At 30.2% G+C, this 17875-nt stretch overlaps 1 protein-coding gene across 3 annotated transcripts in view; it reads left to right on the top strand.

The window, feature by feature from the left end:
• LOC106682808 (protein scarlet) overlaps positions 1-17875 on the top strand; it is a 141932-nt gene that overhangs the window by 110379 nt on the left and 13678 nt on the right. The window contains exons 1-5 of one of the 3 annotated variants that reach the window (XM_067046816.1): positions 6493-6511; positions 15613-15788; positions 15865-15913; positions 16859-16908; positions 17003-17136. In XM_067046816.1, the coding sequence (XP_066902917.1) occupies positions 15620-15788; positions 15865-15913; positions 16859-16908; positions 17003-17136 (402 nt within the window). In that variant the 5' untranslated portion in view covers positions 6493-6511; positions 15613-15619. Of the gene's footprint in view, positions 1-6492; positions 6512-11487; positions 11945-15612; positions 15789-15864; positions 15914-16858; positions 16909-17002; positions 17137-17875 lie in introns of those variants that run through there. The other 2 variants (XM_014423870.3, XM_014423871.3) reach the window with 2 other exon arrangements.

Genomic DNA, 17875 nt, shown 5'->3' with positions numbered 1-17875 from the left:
TTGTAAACGCTCGCCAGATAAAAATCTTATGTGAACCATGTAATTATTCTTAGGGGACATATGTCCCAGAATAAAGTTATTTTTTCATTTCATTTCATAAGCTAAACTTTCACACCAATTCCACTTTTCACTCACTCTAGGCATGTTGTAATTAATTACTTAAATCAAAACTGAAGTAAACAATAACATGAGGGTCTGGAAGGAAGGTTATAAACATAAAGGCTTATACAACAAATTGCTGAGAAAATCCGCTAGGGGCTCTTATGCACTTAACGTTTAACATGACTTCAAATGGGGCTGCTCACAATCTTATAGTTATAACATTTAACATTTAACACAACATCATGAATACCCCTAATATATAGTTGTAAATTTCAATAGAGATATCAAAAAAAAATCTATGATTACGAAAACTAAACGATAGGTGAAAACTTGTAACTCTTCGGAAGAAAGAATAATTTTTTATTTGATATTTAACATCCTGATGTCCTCCAACTTAGAGTAGGAAAAACGTGTTATCTTACAGGTTATGAACTTATTCTAGACTTAAAATAGGAACACCATGAAATAAAACTCAATCAACCCAGGCCGGATTCGAACCTTTCTGTTACAGAAATAATTTGTGATAGTTAGGGACAGAAAATAGTTTGGCCACCAACATCCTTCTAAAGAAGAATTTCAAAAATCTCTTTCAATAGTAAAATATTTTGTCGGTATCAAAAGTAAAAGATGACCACACAGGGCCTTTTTTCACTTGTCAGTGGCGTTACAATTTACTGTACGACGTTTGACATATTTATTATTATTATTATTAATATTTAAAGTATCTGCTTCGAATAATAAAATATTATTATCGCATTCAAAATCGAATCATTACTGTAATAAAATGATATTTTTGATACGCTAGTGCCTTTATTGTACATATTTCCTTCTTTTTTTTCACCACTATCCTTAATATTAAATTTTAGAACAGGATGAGTAAAAATTATTTTTCCATTAGAGTCATAGTCTTTACAACACCAGTCATCTATCATTTTACTGTGACCGCTAAAAATTTATATTTCAAACTTTACAGTAGAAAAATGATTTTATAACAATTAGGAAACCATTCTTAATAAATACAACTTTAAAAAGACAGATATAACCAACTTTTTTTTTGTAAATGATTGCACAAAGTGGTCTATAATCTTCGAATTAACCATTTGACTAAAAAATTACTTTCGATGACGCAAGATAATAGATTTGTTCTAGAGAGTTATAATCAGCATTTAGTGTATATGTCAGTGGTTCTCAAAGGGCGCATAGTGTTTCGAGTATGGTCGTATTGGAAAAAAATCTATTGATGATGAATTCTTATATAGGATACAATTCTCGCTATAAATATATTCTGTAAAATGGGTTGAAAATAATTATGTTGCAAATAATAGCAAAAAAAAAAAGCCTTAAGGTCAATTATTAGAAGATTTTTTTTTAATTTCATGAGAAAAAGAGATATGAGTAATTTAAACATCGGGTTTTCAGTCATTTTTTTTTTTTTTTTTATAAAATAAGACTAAGATCAATTATTTGCAATTAACACCCTAATCAAAACAAGACCAAGTTACTTTGTCCGTTCCTAAGAAAACAGTCCAATTCTTATTAAATGCGACGCAAAACGTTACATAAAGATCGTTCATTAAAATCCTTCTTATGCAACTGCAAATAAATCAGCATTTTTTTCATATTATAGATATCCAGATGGAAACTTCTCTGTTACGTTTTCATCAAGTGATATTACGCAAGCGAAAAAATATATAATAGACTATGCAGAAAATCAAAGTGAATACCCAAAATATCAATAATTTGGATTAAACACAAAATGATAATTGAAAATTTTGTTTTTTGAATGCTTCTTCAATGTTAAATTGATTGATCACACCTTAGAGGCAATACAGACTAAGAATTATTTTTTTCTAATTCTAATTTATTAATAGGGTTTATAAAAAAAAAAGACCGCTTCATCAAATTTAAGATTGTAAATATTTTAATCCAATTTAATACTTATCAATACTTAATAATCCCTTTAGAGCATTCTCTAAGCTCGTTTAATCCCATTCGACTTCTTTTAAAAAAAAACTCAGTTTAGTTATTTGTTTCAAAGAAGAAACTTGACAGTGTCCTACAAATTCTCGTAATTTTAAGGCATTACTGGAAAACAAAATTTACAGTTACTGAATTAACTTGTAAAATTATCAAATATTAAGGGGAAGATGTCCTTGACCAGCACACTGCGCGGCGTTGGTTTGAAAAAATTAGCAGTGGAGATACGACGTCGGAAAGGAAGAAGGACTCCGGGCGACCATTAGTGGATATTGATAAGGTTCTGCAGGAAGCTGTTGAGTTAAATCCGTCCACAAGTACTCGCTAGGGAGTGTGGTGTGGCGAAATATACTGTTAGTCGTCATCTACTCTCCATGAGGAAGGTGAAAAAAGAGCGGTAGACTGGTCCCTCACGAACTTGCTCCTCAGCAATCAGCTAAGAGGTAAGAAATTTGTGAAAAAAAGTTTTAAGGTTTTCATTGGTTCAAGCCCATGCCTCATCCAACACATAGTCCAAACCTCGCACCATCAGATTATCACTTGTTTCGACCCATGGCCCATTTCCTTCTACATATTCATTCATTCTAAATTGCGGTCCAACAGTTCTTTGGCAGCCATCCTAAAAAATGGTGTCAGCGTGGGATCGAGCAATTGGCTGGCAGATGGCTAATGACGGTAAAAACTAATGGACTATACTTTGAATATTAATTGTATTTTGTATTAAAGAAATAATACAAAGATTCAGTTGAAATACAGAATATTTTTTTTATACATCCTATTATTTTAAGGTACATACCTTAGTCAGTAAATTCAATAATTAGTTGTTGTTTTTTTTCTAAAGATTTCCTCAGAAGAAGTAAATTTCTAAAGTTTAAAATAATTAAAATTAAAAATAAACTGAAATATGAATTAACGATCTCAAAAGAAATCTCCAGAAAGTTGTGTCCATTAGCGCTTTATTTAGAAGGTACTTGCGTCTAAAGATTTTCATTGTTATGGATTATTCAGATTACTATGAATAATTAATAAGTTCCTCGCGCGGGCTCACTACCACGTAGGGGAGCGTCCCACCGGTGGCGGATGTGGGGATGGTTGGTGGAAATTCCTCGGAAGTTCCTCTCGCCTAAGTCCAATGGACTCGCTGACCAACTATGAGAGCGGTCCCCAGGCTTGCTGGAGGGTGTGACTTAGGATAGAACGCCCTACTCACATAGTGTTTAGTTCACACAATGCCACAAAACAGTCATGGCTCCTACTTAGAAAAAAAAACGCTCATTACCCGGAGTTATACTGATCCCTCGTTCGGGTATCCTGGTGGGCACTGCTTTAGGAGAATGGCGCAAATTGAAAATTAGAGATTTGATTATAGAGAAGTGGAACGTAAGAAGTTTAAATTCTGCTGGTAGGTTAAAATCAGTCGTGAAAGAGGTTATAATTATAATAGTTATATAAGGAATATATTCTAAATATCGTGGCGCTGCAAGAAGTTCGCTGGCCAGGTGAGGGTTCGTTATAGGAAGGGAAGTACACTATTTGGTAAGGGGGGAGCTCTAATTATTTGTTAGGCACAGGATTTCTTATTAGGGATAGAGTGCTTTCCGCATTGAGTGATATTAAACTTTTAATAATAGGATATCAGTAGAGATATTCCAGGGATGTTGGTTTAAAATTGCTCTGATAAACATTCATTCTCCGACCGAAGACTTAGGAGTCGTAAATGCAGAGATTAAAAGCGAATTCTGTGATACATTGGAGTGAGTTTACGATAAATTACCGCGAAGTTGTATGAAAATAATATTAGGAGATACAAACGCAAAGACTGGGAGAGAAGAAGTATATTATATTATAGCATATTATAAGTTTGCATGATTATAGTAATGATGATGGAATACGACTAACAAGCATTGCCATTTCGAAAAGCCTAATAATCAAAAGTACTGCATTCAAACGTAAGGATATTCGCAAATATACTTGGACATCACCGGATTCGCAAACGCGTAATCAAATCATATCTTAGTACAAACATAGATGGCAAAATATTATAATTAACAAGAGATCCTATCGAGGTGCAGATCACAAACTATTCGACAAACATTTAATATAAAAAAGACAAATGAAAACTGTTCACGTCCCGAAAATTTTTATCTAGAGAAATTAAAAATCCCTTTAATTCGAAATAAATTCGCGCTCCAAAGAAAAAATAGATTTAAAGTCTTAGAACCTTTAGGTGGAGGTCAAGAAGACATTGAATAGTTATGGGTAAAAATCAGAAATAATATTAAAGAGGTCGGTAATTTGTTTCTTTGAAAAAGGAAATTAATAAGAATAAACCCTAGTTCAATGATGAGTGTCTTAAAACGTGCGATCGAAGAAAAGCCGCTAAGTTGAAAATTCTTAATAATCCTAGTAAAAACAATGCTAATTACTTTCGGGCATCAAAGAATGAGACGTCTAAATTTCTTAGAAATAAATAAAGAGAATATCATAAAAATAAAATAATAGAGATAGAAAATAACAAAATCGAAAATGACATAAATATAGACGGAAGTACGTTTGAACAGGTAGATAGGTTTAAGTATTTAGGTTATACGGTAACTAGAAAAAACCAAATTTATCAGGAAATAAAAGGTAGGTTGAAGGCAGAAAATGCTTGTTATTTTTCAATTTCGAAACTGCTTATTTCGCGCCTTCTATCCAAAAACTTAAAAATTAGAATTTACAAAACTATTATCCTTCCCACTGTTCTGTATGGAAGCGAGACCTGGCCTCTTACACTAAGGGATGAACAGCGTCTTAAGGGTATCGAAAATAAAGTATTATGCAAAATATTCGAACCGAAAAAGGATGAATTAACGAGAGAATTTAGAATACTATATAACGCTGAATAAAGGGGCCTAAAGTCAAGTTATAGCATTGCGGCGCATAAGATGGGCATGTAAGGTTGTAGGGCTAAGTGGATCCCTAAAATTCTAATAAACACCGAACCGATGGGTAAACGTCCGATGGGTAGACCGAAACGTAGATGGGAGGATTGCGTTAAAACTGATTTAGTGGAATTGGGTTTGGAGTTGCGTCACTAGAAGGATGTGTGTAGAGAGCGATTGGTGGTATCGGGATCGAAGCTTCGGATTCGTTTGGCCTTCATTATTATTATGAATAACTTTAGTTGTGTTCCAATTATTTTATTAAAATGTAAAAAACATTCATTTAATTTTTTTTCAAATTTATTATACGGGCTCACCATCTGTCTACTTCTTCGTAAAGAATTAAGATGTGTCAAACCTGTAGTATACACATATCCCGTACCGTTCGGCCACTTCTGTTGTGAAAAAAAGATGCTCAAGATTATTTAGTATGAATGTCAATGTCTACATTTCAATTATAAAATAGTAAGAACACGTATCAAGTTATTCAATATAACCTAAATAATTTAGAAATATAAAATCACCTAGACGAAGCTGAAATGCCATCATTGGATTTTTTTTTTCTTTTTTTGAGAATCTTAATCCATATTTTGTGTTAGGACATTCAATCCTAAAGCACCCTGTATATTGTACTATGTATTGTATTAACTCACAAACAAAAGTAAACAAGGTGATGACAGTAGAAATAACTAGTTTAATGATTATTTTTAAATATCCACTAGTAGATAACTCTTTATAAAATCAACCATTTCTGATTACTGTTCGTTATCTATACCCTGTGTGGTTGCCGTGGATCATAGCTGTACTGAGGGATGTATGTCAAGTCTTATTATCTTCATTATATAAACGGTTTCACGACGCACTTCCAACACACACTAACCCTCTAATTCAAGGACTATCAACAATAGACTTAGCAGATACGAGACGACGTTTACGAAGGAGCTGGAATAGGGACCTCTTAAATTGATTTTTAAATTTCAATTTTAATGGAGAGGCATCATTGGATGACCTTAACCTTCATGCCTTCATGACTTTTTTTTTTTTTTTCCTTTTTCCTTTTTTTTTTTTTTTTCTCTCTCTCTCTCTCTCTACATCTCATTCACTGGTTGTAAAAATACTTTTACAGTTGTGAATAAACTTAATAAAGTAAAAAAAAAGTCTTATTTTGTGAGGAGTTACTGTTCAATCGGATTTATTGTTTATCTTTCTTGTCGTTTCAATGTTAGCTGAAAGGTTTTCGCATTCAAATGCACAATAACAGCATCTCAGGATGCATTTTTAAACCACCTAATTTTCAAACATTTCCCCCTAAGATATATTTATAAATTAAAATGCATATATACCTCGTAGATATAAATTAAACTGTACTTTCTTAACATTTTCAGCAACTAATAAAATCTTCTATTCTGATTAAATAATCACAAGTTGCATCATCCAATTTTTTATTCTTAAGAAATGGGTTTTGCAGCTTAGAGAGTGCTCTCTACGAGGAAATGTCATATACAAAAGTAAGCAACAATTATGTATTTTTTTCTTTAATTACAGCTACTATTAGATACGATTTCTATTTAAAACATAATTAACTTTAATTTTACCTTCTGGACTAGATAAGCTAATGGATTTTTAATAAAAACAACTTTATTAACTTGTTTTTTTTTTTTTTGTGATATTCATTTTCAATTCATAATATCAGCAAAAAATAATATGGAAAACTTAGAATATATAGAATTAAATTTTCAAATTATTTAAAATAATTAAATGATAGGATTAAATTTTTAAATTATTTAATATAATTAAACAATAGAATAAATAAATTTAAAATTTTTCTTTTTATCATACAAACCGCCAGATTTTCCCTAATTAAGGGCACGACTTTATAAAGGCTGGATATGCCCTTCCCAATCCTGTACTACTACAACCTACCAAGAGTCAGGGGTTCAGTATTTTGTAAGCAAGTATTGTTTCTTGAAACAGTTGTGCCAGCTTATTTGTTTATGATCACATTCAAACGCCGGATTTTTCCGTGGTGGAACTGTGGGAAAAGGGTGGAAGACGGAGGTCTCTCGAACCCATAGGGTTGACTCATGGGTAAAGTTACAGAATAAATAATTATCTGCCACAGTCGGATTTCAAATCAAGTTGTGACTATTCGGCGCACAGCATCTTACTCACCGGGCTAGCCCGCTCCTCATTTACTTTTTTAACTTGGTTAAAATCAATTTGTAATTACCTCATATCTCTTAATTGAGTTTACAATGAGATCTATATCTCTTTTCAGCAATAATGAGTTTTTTTTATGACAGAAATTCCTCCAGAGCGGAACTATTAAAAAAACGTTTTGTGGGATTGAAACAAAAATTGGCATTTTTGAAAAGTATGGCGGGATAGTTGAAGGGAAGGGGTTTGTTGAAAAATAAATTGAAAGAATGTGTAACAAAAATAAAATTATATACTATAATTGGTACATATAATAATAAAATGAAATTAATATTCTCTGTTTATTAATAAATTATTATGTTGGAACGGTTCAGTGCACATAAAAATTAAAGCTTATATAGTACTAATTATTAATAATTAAAATTGCAACAAGCCGGCTGGAGGTTCAAAATTTATCGACCATTGATGAAAGTGGAAAGGAATAATACTCGTAAACATGAAATTGGCTACTAGCAAATTAGCAAATTGGATGCTTGACAAAAACTCGCCCGGGCGCCTACAACTTCTTTGGATACACATCAGATTTCTATTTTAAAGTAAAAAAGTATTCTTAGTGTTTAGAATCTGTGAGGATAATTTTTATTAACAAGCATAATTTCATCCCCCCGAATGGGGGTGAGATTCGGCTTTTTTTTTAAAGGGTTGAGAGATTTGGAATTAGATTTTTTTTTAATTTGGAGCGAGATTAGCTTTTTGTCTCCTTTATTACTTCTATGGATTCAGTCGTTCATCATTCACAAATCTCTCAGAGTAAAAACAATAATAATCCCAGTTATTTTTGAGTTCTTATTTTCAAATAAAAAGTAATGTATACAAAGTGAAAATTCATCCAAATATTACGTTTCAAATCTATCAAAATACTTGACATTCATTATTTTTTTCCGTAATCAAATTTTTTAATAATTATTAATAGTACCTTCGAAAGCAAAATTCGAAGGTTTTTTCTTTTTTTTTTTTTTTTTTCTAAAGTTTCCATCTATTTCTCTAACATATACATATTTTCCATTGGAAAAATAATTTTTAAAAAAAAAGTACATAGTTCTACTGGTATATCAGAGAGACTTCTCGGAGAAAATTTCTGCTACTGAAGTCTAAGAGCATGTAACTGTGTTAAAACATTTTTCATAACGATAGAGAAAGTTTCATTTTAATAGTTCCAGTAATGTTGATAATTTCTCAGTAAAAAAAAAAAATAAAATAGTTTGGTACTCATAGCTAATGACAACTTTTTATTGGCTGTATTGTTATTGGTCCTATTCTTTTTCACATAAATTGTCGATCATCAATCATTTAATCAAATGGGCTTAGTCATGCACCCATCATATGGGTCAAAAATGCTATAAACCAAACTCAATACGGTTCGAACCGAAGGAAAATCTATTAAATTAATAAAGTTGGGTAAGTTTTTTTTTATCGAAAATTTCACCCTGTTGTTTCTTTGAAATGTTTTCGAAAACTTTTAAAAGGTAACAAGAATAGCATTCAGTCGTAAAGTATATCAAGCAGTCGACAGTAATTGGAAGATTTAAAGGACATAAAATAAATAAATAACTTGCCTAGGCCATGTTACCAAAGATGAAGAAGAGATATATATTCCGATGCCCCTCAGAAAAATAACAATAGGACATCTACGACCCGATGGAGGGGTCTCATGAGGACACTAGAGCTATCCTGCTTGTTAATTGGATACCAGGTCCAAGAGATAAAAAGCGTTGATGGAAGGTGACCTAAGAGACTCTCCTAAAATGTCGATGGGATGACTAGAGCCAGGCTGAACTAAAGGAAAAATTGTGTGACAGAAACCGTCTATTTTTTACCATTTATACCACAATTAATAACATTAATTCAACATTTAATGACAGCAGATAAACATTCAACTTTTAAAAAAAAAAACAGCCAAACGGCTCTAACAGTTTTCGGCCTACACACGACACTCGAATACCAACTGTGAAAGAATTTATCTCGAAGAGGCATGTCAAATTTTTTTATAGGCTCCAGTAAGGTACGAACCCCTTACACAGATCACTGATACCATCAGGGTCCTGTTTCATAATGAAAGCTAATAGTATTAGTTCGAAATACAAGTATAGAAACAACGTGTTAATTACACTAATACTTATTTTATTTTCATAATATTGACGATTATTAGTGATATTACAGGAGTTAAAAAGTACTAAAGTACAAGTTACTATTGTACAAGTCAGTTTAATTGTATTTAGTTAAATCGACAAGACTAATAGTATTAGTTTGTACTTTATTATGAAACAGGGCCCAGGACGACCACAGAAGTAGCTGACACACACAAACTGCCTCAATCTAGACTGAGGATTGAGGACTCCGTCACGATTAGACTGATATGGACTATTTCCCCGTTTTCCAATATCCAATTCCTCAGTCCCCCTCTTCGAATACATTCCCATTGCAGAAGAAGAGGTCACCCCCAACCTATTTTCCCATCATCCCCTTATATGAACACGCACCCAAAGGGCTTAGAAAAAAAAAATCTTTATCATTTCCTTTGATAATTATTTTAAAATAATGATTGAGTATAACGAAAAGAATAGGTCGATTTTTGTATAATTTACGTATGGGTGGATATAATTTTTGGTTCGGATAAAATTTCATGCATCTTAGTTATTCTTGTATAACATAGATAATTGTTAACAATTCTGAGGCATTTCTATTGGAATAATTGAAGTTTTTTTTTTTTTTTAAGTTGAATGAATTAGTAAAGCTCCATTTGAGACAGTCATGTGCAATGAAAGTTCTTAGTACTGCATTATACAGTGTCAGTTTATATCTATGAAATAATTTTGGTTCTTTATTAAAACAGAGAAACATTTTGTAAATTATTTTTCATGATTTTTCTAATTTTAAATTAATATGGTGGTTAAATAAAAGTAATGTAATAATAACACGAAAGAATTTTTAGCGCACATTTTTTTTAAATTAAATAAATTTAATTAAAATTGGCAATTTTAAAATTAAAATTAGAAATTTAATACTTAATTTACATTTATTAGTAAAATTTTATATAGTTACTCAAGAGTATTGGTATATTTTAAACTAAGCGATGTCATTCATTTATAAATAAATTTTAATGGCATTTGTTTAATTTATGAAACGGTGAGTAAATAATTGATTGAGAAGAACTTGATATGAATTATGGTAATAGGAAAAATTAGAATCAAGTTTGAAATTTCATTTTCAAAAAGGGAATACAAAGGAGTTGAAAACACAAAAAATGATTTACCTGCAAAGGGTTTAACAAGAGTAAATAAATTAGTACATTACAAGGGCGAGATCAGCAGAATAACACAAAATATATCTTAAATTAAATTTCAACAGTGGATATATGCCGGATGAAGAGAACAATCTATACTTTAGTGGGCTAATTTTTTAAGCAAGTGGTGAGCTCTTAAATCTAAATTACAAACTTTGGCTGGATGGAAAACTTATGTAGTACGAATGCACCGGAAGATCTAATTTTTTAGAAGTTTTTCGAGCATTGAAGGAATTTAGAGTGAAAAATAGCTACTAAATCTGTTTGAAACTAAAAATTCTAAAAGGCCCAATAAGTAAAAATCCATATCTTCAATTAAAAACAACACAAATGAGTTAGTAAAAGAATAAACTAATATAAAAGAAATTTATCTAAGACATTTTTATTTTTGAAATTGTAATTTAAAAAGTTTGCGTTTGTATTGTATGTTTAAACAAAAGTTCATTTTCATAAATTCGTTTGGTAATTTAAAAAAAATAATAATAATAAACTAATAAACGAAATATATGTTTTAAAATGAATTAATTAGTATATATAATAAATGTATTTTTTTACTTTTGGTTTGTTGTGAATGATTTATAAACCGCATGATCGGTTTAAAAAATATTAAGACTCGCTAATTTAAGATAAATATGCCATTATAAATAATAATCATACAATAATAAATAAATACTTGTAAAAAAAAATATTTTACAGGGCCTTCAATGAATGTAATACCGGTTAAATGCCATCTATCTAGAGCGTATTACGTAACTGTAAGACGTAAAAACGGGAACGTTACCATGATCTGATTTTTTGACAAATATACACATAATTTTTCATTTAACTTCTTAATGTTATCGATAAATTTTATTATAATAATATGCATACCGGAAGCCCAAATTATAAGCGGAAAATATTCGAACTAGGGTGGTCAATCAGGTTTCTGGAATTTCGCTTATAATTTGAATATCGGAACATCCTCCAGTCTGCTCTGAGTGCTGGAGCGTCAAACATCGGGAGGATTTATCGTCACTTTTGTTAAACCCACGATATCTAATTTTTTAAAATTTTTTTTGTACGTTTGATATATTTCCTGAAAATATTATTTGTGCCATCGTGAAATACGTTATAATTTCGCAGTTATTTTCAATATAATAAATTATTATAGTAATTATAAATTAAATAGACAAAACAGGTTGAGTTGAGTGAGATAGTTTGTTTTCATTGATGCTGCCCTGAACAAGCAAGATAGGGAATGAACCCCTCCGTTGGACTTGGGTCCAGGTATAGTATTATGTAACCATTTGAGTCCGGCGTGTGAGTGGCTTAGTACGACTTCGCTCTTCGTTATCTAAGTACTCTCTTATCACTTTGGTGCGTGTATCAGTAGAACATTGAAGAAAATTTACAGTTATTGCTGATTCAAGTGCTTTTTCGGATTATCACATACCATAACCAGGTAATTATTACCTAATCAATCAATATAAACTGGCAAAAGGTTCTTCCCCTTTGCTCTCCCAACAAAAATAAACAATATAAAACATGATAATAGTATTAATTGAGAATTAACTAAAAACTTATTTATATTAATTTAAATTAAAATAATTTTATTGTTTGCTTTTGTTATTTACATTTAGTTTATGTTTACAGCCCATTTGCCAAACAAATTCTTTTTTAATGTGAATAAAAGAAAATTTGATGAAAATAATTTTCTAATTAGGAATTTACACGAACACTCAAATATATTTTTATGTTATTTCATTTAATCTCTAAATAAGCTAAGCATTGTTGGGAATTACAAATTTATAGTTATTGAAATGTAATGGTTATACCATAAAAATTAAAACAATTTATACACAAAAATACAATGCAACAATTTGACAATTGTGCAAATTTAAAGAAATAATTTTTAGAATAAATACAATAAAATATTTAGTTCACATGAATAGTGAATTAATTTACCAAATAAATTATTTTTTAATATGAATAAAATAAAATTTACAAGTAATATATGTTGTAATAATAATGTTCTGATCAGAAATTAAAATAAACAATATTATTTGACACCTAAATAAGCTAGACATGTTCAGAATCTTCAATCTTTGTAAAAATTTAAAGAAACAATTTAGAGATTATATATATATATATATATATATATATATATATAAAATACTAGTATATTAAACATTTAATTCTTTTAATCCATATAAATTATTATAAGTATTATTTAATTTTTTTTTTATTTGAATTATTTCATCATTTCTAAAGTGATTAATTTTTTTACAAGATCTGAAAACCATTAATCATTATTATATGATTAATTTAAAAAATAAGTGTTTGCTAATGTGTGCAAGACACCATAAAAATTGTATTTATTATTGCTCTAATTACAAATGCAAATAAAGTTCGCTTGGACAAGTAATTAGAGTTCAACGTACATAATCAGTAAGTAGTAAACTGTTGATCTTCTGGTCTCAATTATTTTTTTTTTCAATTCTGAATTACATCAGAGCTTATGAATGAAGTTTTTATTTGAAAATTATTTATTTATGTACAAATTAGGTTATTCATAACATCATATATATTATTCTTAAATATTTAGTAGAAAGTGCAATAAAATTGTCTCTGATATTTTATTCTCAATATTGTGCAATTATTAAAAAAAAAAAAAAATGACCAAGTATTTTTTTTTTCTTAGTAATTTATCTTTATACAATCTTGGACTATATATTTCACAGTGACAGTTAATCTGTATATCTCTAAAGTAGAAGCTTCTTGATTATTCATATACAAACTGTATGAAAATTCACAGTACCAAATTTAAAATATATTGCAGCTCCAAAAAAATTAACTACATTTCTTTTAATTGAAATGAATTACAAAAGAGACCTAACTCAATATGAACAATAAATAATCCAAAAACAGCAACTGTTTATCATTGGTACAAAGATTATATGTTATTAATGTTTCAACAATAGTATCCCAAATCTATTGAATCTTAGTCTTTAAGTCCTTGAAATAATTGGAAAAAAATAGTTATGTAATCATAAAGTTAATTTAGGAGTTATCTAACTATGTTAATCTAGGTGCATCTGAGTCAATCAACCTGTTAAAAAAGATGTTTCTTACCATTTTTAAAACCTAGAAATTTAAAACTTTTGTAGTTGGTGAAAGACAACTATATCACATGCATTTCAATAACTATATGTACTGGTAAGAGAACCCCTGCCCTGACAAATGGACCAAGTGGTTCTTTTGTGTCAACCTCTGACTGCTAACTAGAGGTTTTTGCCACATGCTAACAAGAGAGATAATGTTAAGATTCATCTTTCAGGATTACTAAGAAATCAATACTAACTGCCCAGGTGAGAATTTACAACACTCAGAAATAAAAGGCAATCTGGGACCCCAACTTTCTTGGCTTTTTTTTTTTTTTTATGACCCTCTTCCTGGTCATTTCTGACATGCAGGGTGATTTATCTTCAGGGTACCATCCTTTTCTAACACCATTGTGGGGGATAAAGTTTACATTTCGTTGAACCATCACAAGCCAACCCCCAGGAGGCCCCCCCAGGCTGTATTCAAACCGGCGATACCGCAGATCCAAGATTGCAAAGACCTACCCCTCAACTCCCTTATCAAACCTCTACCTAGCAAATCATTAGCAGATCTGACCATAGAGGATATAGAGCTTGTGAGTTCCTCTCGGTTAGAGTGGGGGGAGTGGGTGCAAAAAGGTTTAGAATAAATGAAATAACTTCCTAAAAAAAGAAGGGGGAATCTTGAGACCCTCTAAAACTATAAGCTCATCTGTAATGTATGTCATTTATTTAATTTTTCCATCGATAGGACTCACTCTGGTCTTGGGTACAAACTAGGTCATGCCAATACTTTTCCTGCATCCACTCCTCAGGTTTGAAATACATATTGTTGTATATCTCTTGTTTTACTCTAGATCACCATCTTTAGAAGCAAGATCATTAGCTGAAAAAATCAGGGAATTATGATCTCTCTACACTAGTGGTTCTCAATACCATATGGCCTACACTTGTGACATACAATCAATAACCAATGTTCTTCACTATGGTCCATGTTTAAGCCTCTTTAATTATTACTGAATAAATATCTGAAGTTTTTTATTTGTCAGTTAGCAGTTAGGCAACAGTTTCCAAAGCAATCCAAAATAGCCTCATTTTTATGAAATAATTATGCTACATCATAATAATAATAACCTACTATAGATATATTAATTTGGTTACCAGTTCAAAGGGACAAGACCCAAGCTGAACAATCCATCAGGGGTAGATTCAGAGGGAGAGGGAGCGAACGCCTAGGGCCCCATGCTCAGAGAGGGCCAGATTATATTAAAAAAAATTAAAGAAGCACCTAACACATTACACATGATTTTATAGTTTTAGAGGTTTCTGGACTTCCCTTTTCTCATGGGTACTCCATACATACCAAACACTCCAGCAGCCTCCTGCCCAAACCAAGTGAATCCTGCAAATTTTATTGCCCAGGGTCCCACAATATCAAATTGCCCAGGAATCCACAAGGTCTAGATGTTATGATTCTGTCTTACTCCTTAGTATGAGTTATTTGGCCTTAGTTTCTATATTTTCTTTTTAGTTGATATAGTCTGACATATATCTTTTTCCATGTTCTCTAGTATGGTTTTGGAAAAAAATATTTAATGAAATAGTGGAAAGTCTTAAATAGCTCCAAACGATCATATATAAACCTCCCTGCATGAAGATAATCAATACTTTTCATCACAAAGAGTTTATTTATGGGCTTCTTTATTTTCATACTTGAAAATATTTCCCATGAGCCTGAAGATGAACTAATTAGCTCTTTAATAAAGGTATCATGGAGAGTTAACGAAATTGTTTTAAAGTATATTATCAGGATATTTTATGATGTAGCATTTTAATTTTTAACACAAGTTGGGATTCTTCATAAAATCCTTAAAATTCCTTTTTATAAAATAATTTATAATAACTAATATAAATTAAAATAATTAATTAGTAGTTATTTTTATATAATTTATTTCATAATAATTGTTCTGTTTCCTGAATTGTATTTTTAAAATATAGCTTTATAACATTAAAACTTCCATTGTTTTAGAACTGATATGGTGATTTCGGTTGTGACCGATGAGTTGATGTCCAACGGGCCACCGAGCCCTGTTCCAGGTCTTACTCTCTCTTGGCATAATCTTTCAGTATGGGTAACGAAAAAAAATACTGATAAGAGTAATTGGTTCAAAACAACTTATTATCATTCTAAAATATTACGAAAAGGTAATTTAAAAAATAAACTGATCAAAAAGAAAATATTGGATTTTATATTTACAATAAAATTATGCATAATTTTTAGTAAATGGAGTCGCAGAGCCAGGATCACTCATGGCTATCATGGGTCCTAGGTAAGAATCAAATATAAATATTTTTTAATATTGAGATAGGATCAAATAAGAGGCACAGATAAGAGGCACTTTTAAAAACACCAAAAAATGAAAAATTAATTTTAAAATATCTGAAGGAGCTAAATCTAGAATAGTTAATGGCCTTGTGCCAATTCTGGTTGATTATGTAACTAAGCAAATGATAATTTTTTGCTATTTTTCATTTTTAGAAAAAATATCATTTTGTGTTCAGAGTTTAAAAAAACCTTAATTTCTATTTTTCTCCAATATTTCACAGTATTTTTTGGCAATTTTAACACATCAAAATTTGTGTAACTTGGTGAAGTTAAGTAAACAACAAATTTTTTGAGTATCTTTCATGAGCATTCTCCTTCTGATGTCATTTTCAAACTTTTACTGGTGACAAGTAGAGATTAAAATTAATCTGTTAATTGCATGTTTTCAATCCAAAAAAAAAAGGTAATTTGCATTATCAAAAGCCTGGACACAACAAGATATTTCATGAAATTATATATACTTCAACAAATGCTTTTGAAAATTCAATTTGGATAAAATTATATATTTTTTTTTGTCCTAACTATTTTAATACTTCAAGATTTTATAGTTTTTCTTTGAGGTGAATTCAATAAAAAGTCACTATACAAATAAACACCTATTTCTAACCAAAAAATCTACATTTTTTTTTTATGAGATGGTTGGGAGTGAGGTCAGAAAATAACACAAATAAGTTGAAAAACTTATTTATGTTACTCACTTATTTATACATATGTTATATTATACATATTTATTTTATTTATTTATTTATTTTCAACTTGTTTATGTTATTCTCTGACCGTACCCCCAACCATCTTCTCCTCATATATTATTCACAGTCAACTATCTTCTCATTGTTATACAATCATTTTTAATTCAATACCCATTACATTTTTTTTTGTGATTTTTTAGTGGCTCGGGAAAAACCACCTTACTAGCAACAATTAGTCAACGTTTAAAAGGTAAAATATTCAGATAATTTATTGATATTTATGTTCAATAAAGTTTCAATTAAAATTGTTTAGTAATTATTCAATGATTTCCTTTTTTTTCTAGGTGATGTCAAAGGAAAGATTTTAGTAAATGGTCAAGTCATCTCAAAAGAAGTAATGATGAGGATTTCAGGTTTCCTACCCCAACAAGATTTAACATTTGATACCCTAACAGTTTATGAACACTTGCAGCTAATGGTACAATAATCTTAATCTGAACATTTTATTTGAAATACTGTTTGGGAAAAAAAAAAAATGTTTATGTTTAAGGAAAAATATTACTGTATTGCATTCTGAACGACCAACTTGAGTTGTTATTACATCGATTGATTATAAATATTAACCCAATTTCTCACTACCATCTTTGCAAATAATAACTACTGATGAAACATAGTCATTTTTATTTTCCTGATTAATATTAAATTATAGTTGTGCTGTAATGTGTTGTTTAAAATTCGATTAACACTTTTACTCTTTCTTCTGACCAACAATAATTAGGAGAGAATTCTTACATTTTCACCCCACCCATGAAATCCCATGGTAAGAGGTAAGCTTATCTTATCTTTGAACACAAACAATAACAAGTAGAACACAGTTTGAAAAATAATTAAATTATACCAAGCAACATTTAAAATTAGATAAAACTGGAAATCAGTATATAGTAAATAAAAATAACTAATATTTTTACTTATTGATTATACTTTCTGTATGTCTCCTCTATTTTATTCATTGATAACCAACTGATTTCACAAGTGGAAACAGTGACTCACCGATAATAAAAGAATAATATCTAACCATCAAATAAGACAAAAAATTAAGGTCCTCAACTATAACTTGAAAATTCTTCATTCTCATTTAAATTATAACTCTCAATGCTACAAATAGGACAAGTGTACATATACTTTCTGAAACCTATCAGAGCTTATGAAACACAATT

This window comes from Halyomorpha halys, unplaced genomic scaffold, assembly GCF_000696795.3.
Source record: "Halyomorpha halys isolate HHAL.00 unplaced genomic scaffold, Hhal_1.1 Scaffold442.1, whole genome shotgun sequence".
NCBI lineage: Eukaryota > Metazoa > Arthropoda > Insecta > Hemiptera > Pentatomidae > Halyomorpha > Halyomorpha halys.
The sequence above is the reverse complement of the archived record's forward strand: the minus strand, read 5'-3'. Positions and strand labels throughout refer to the sequence as shown.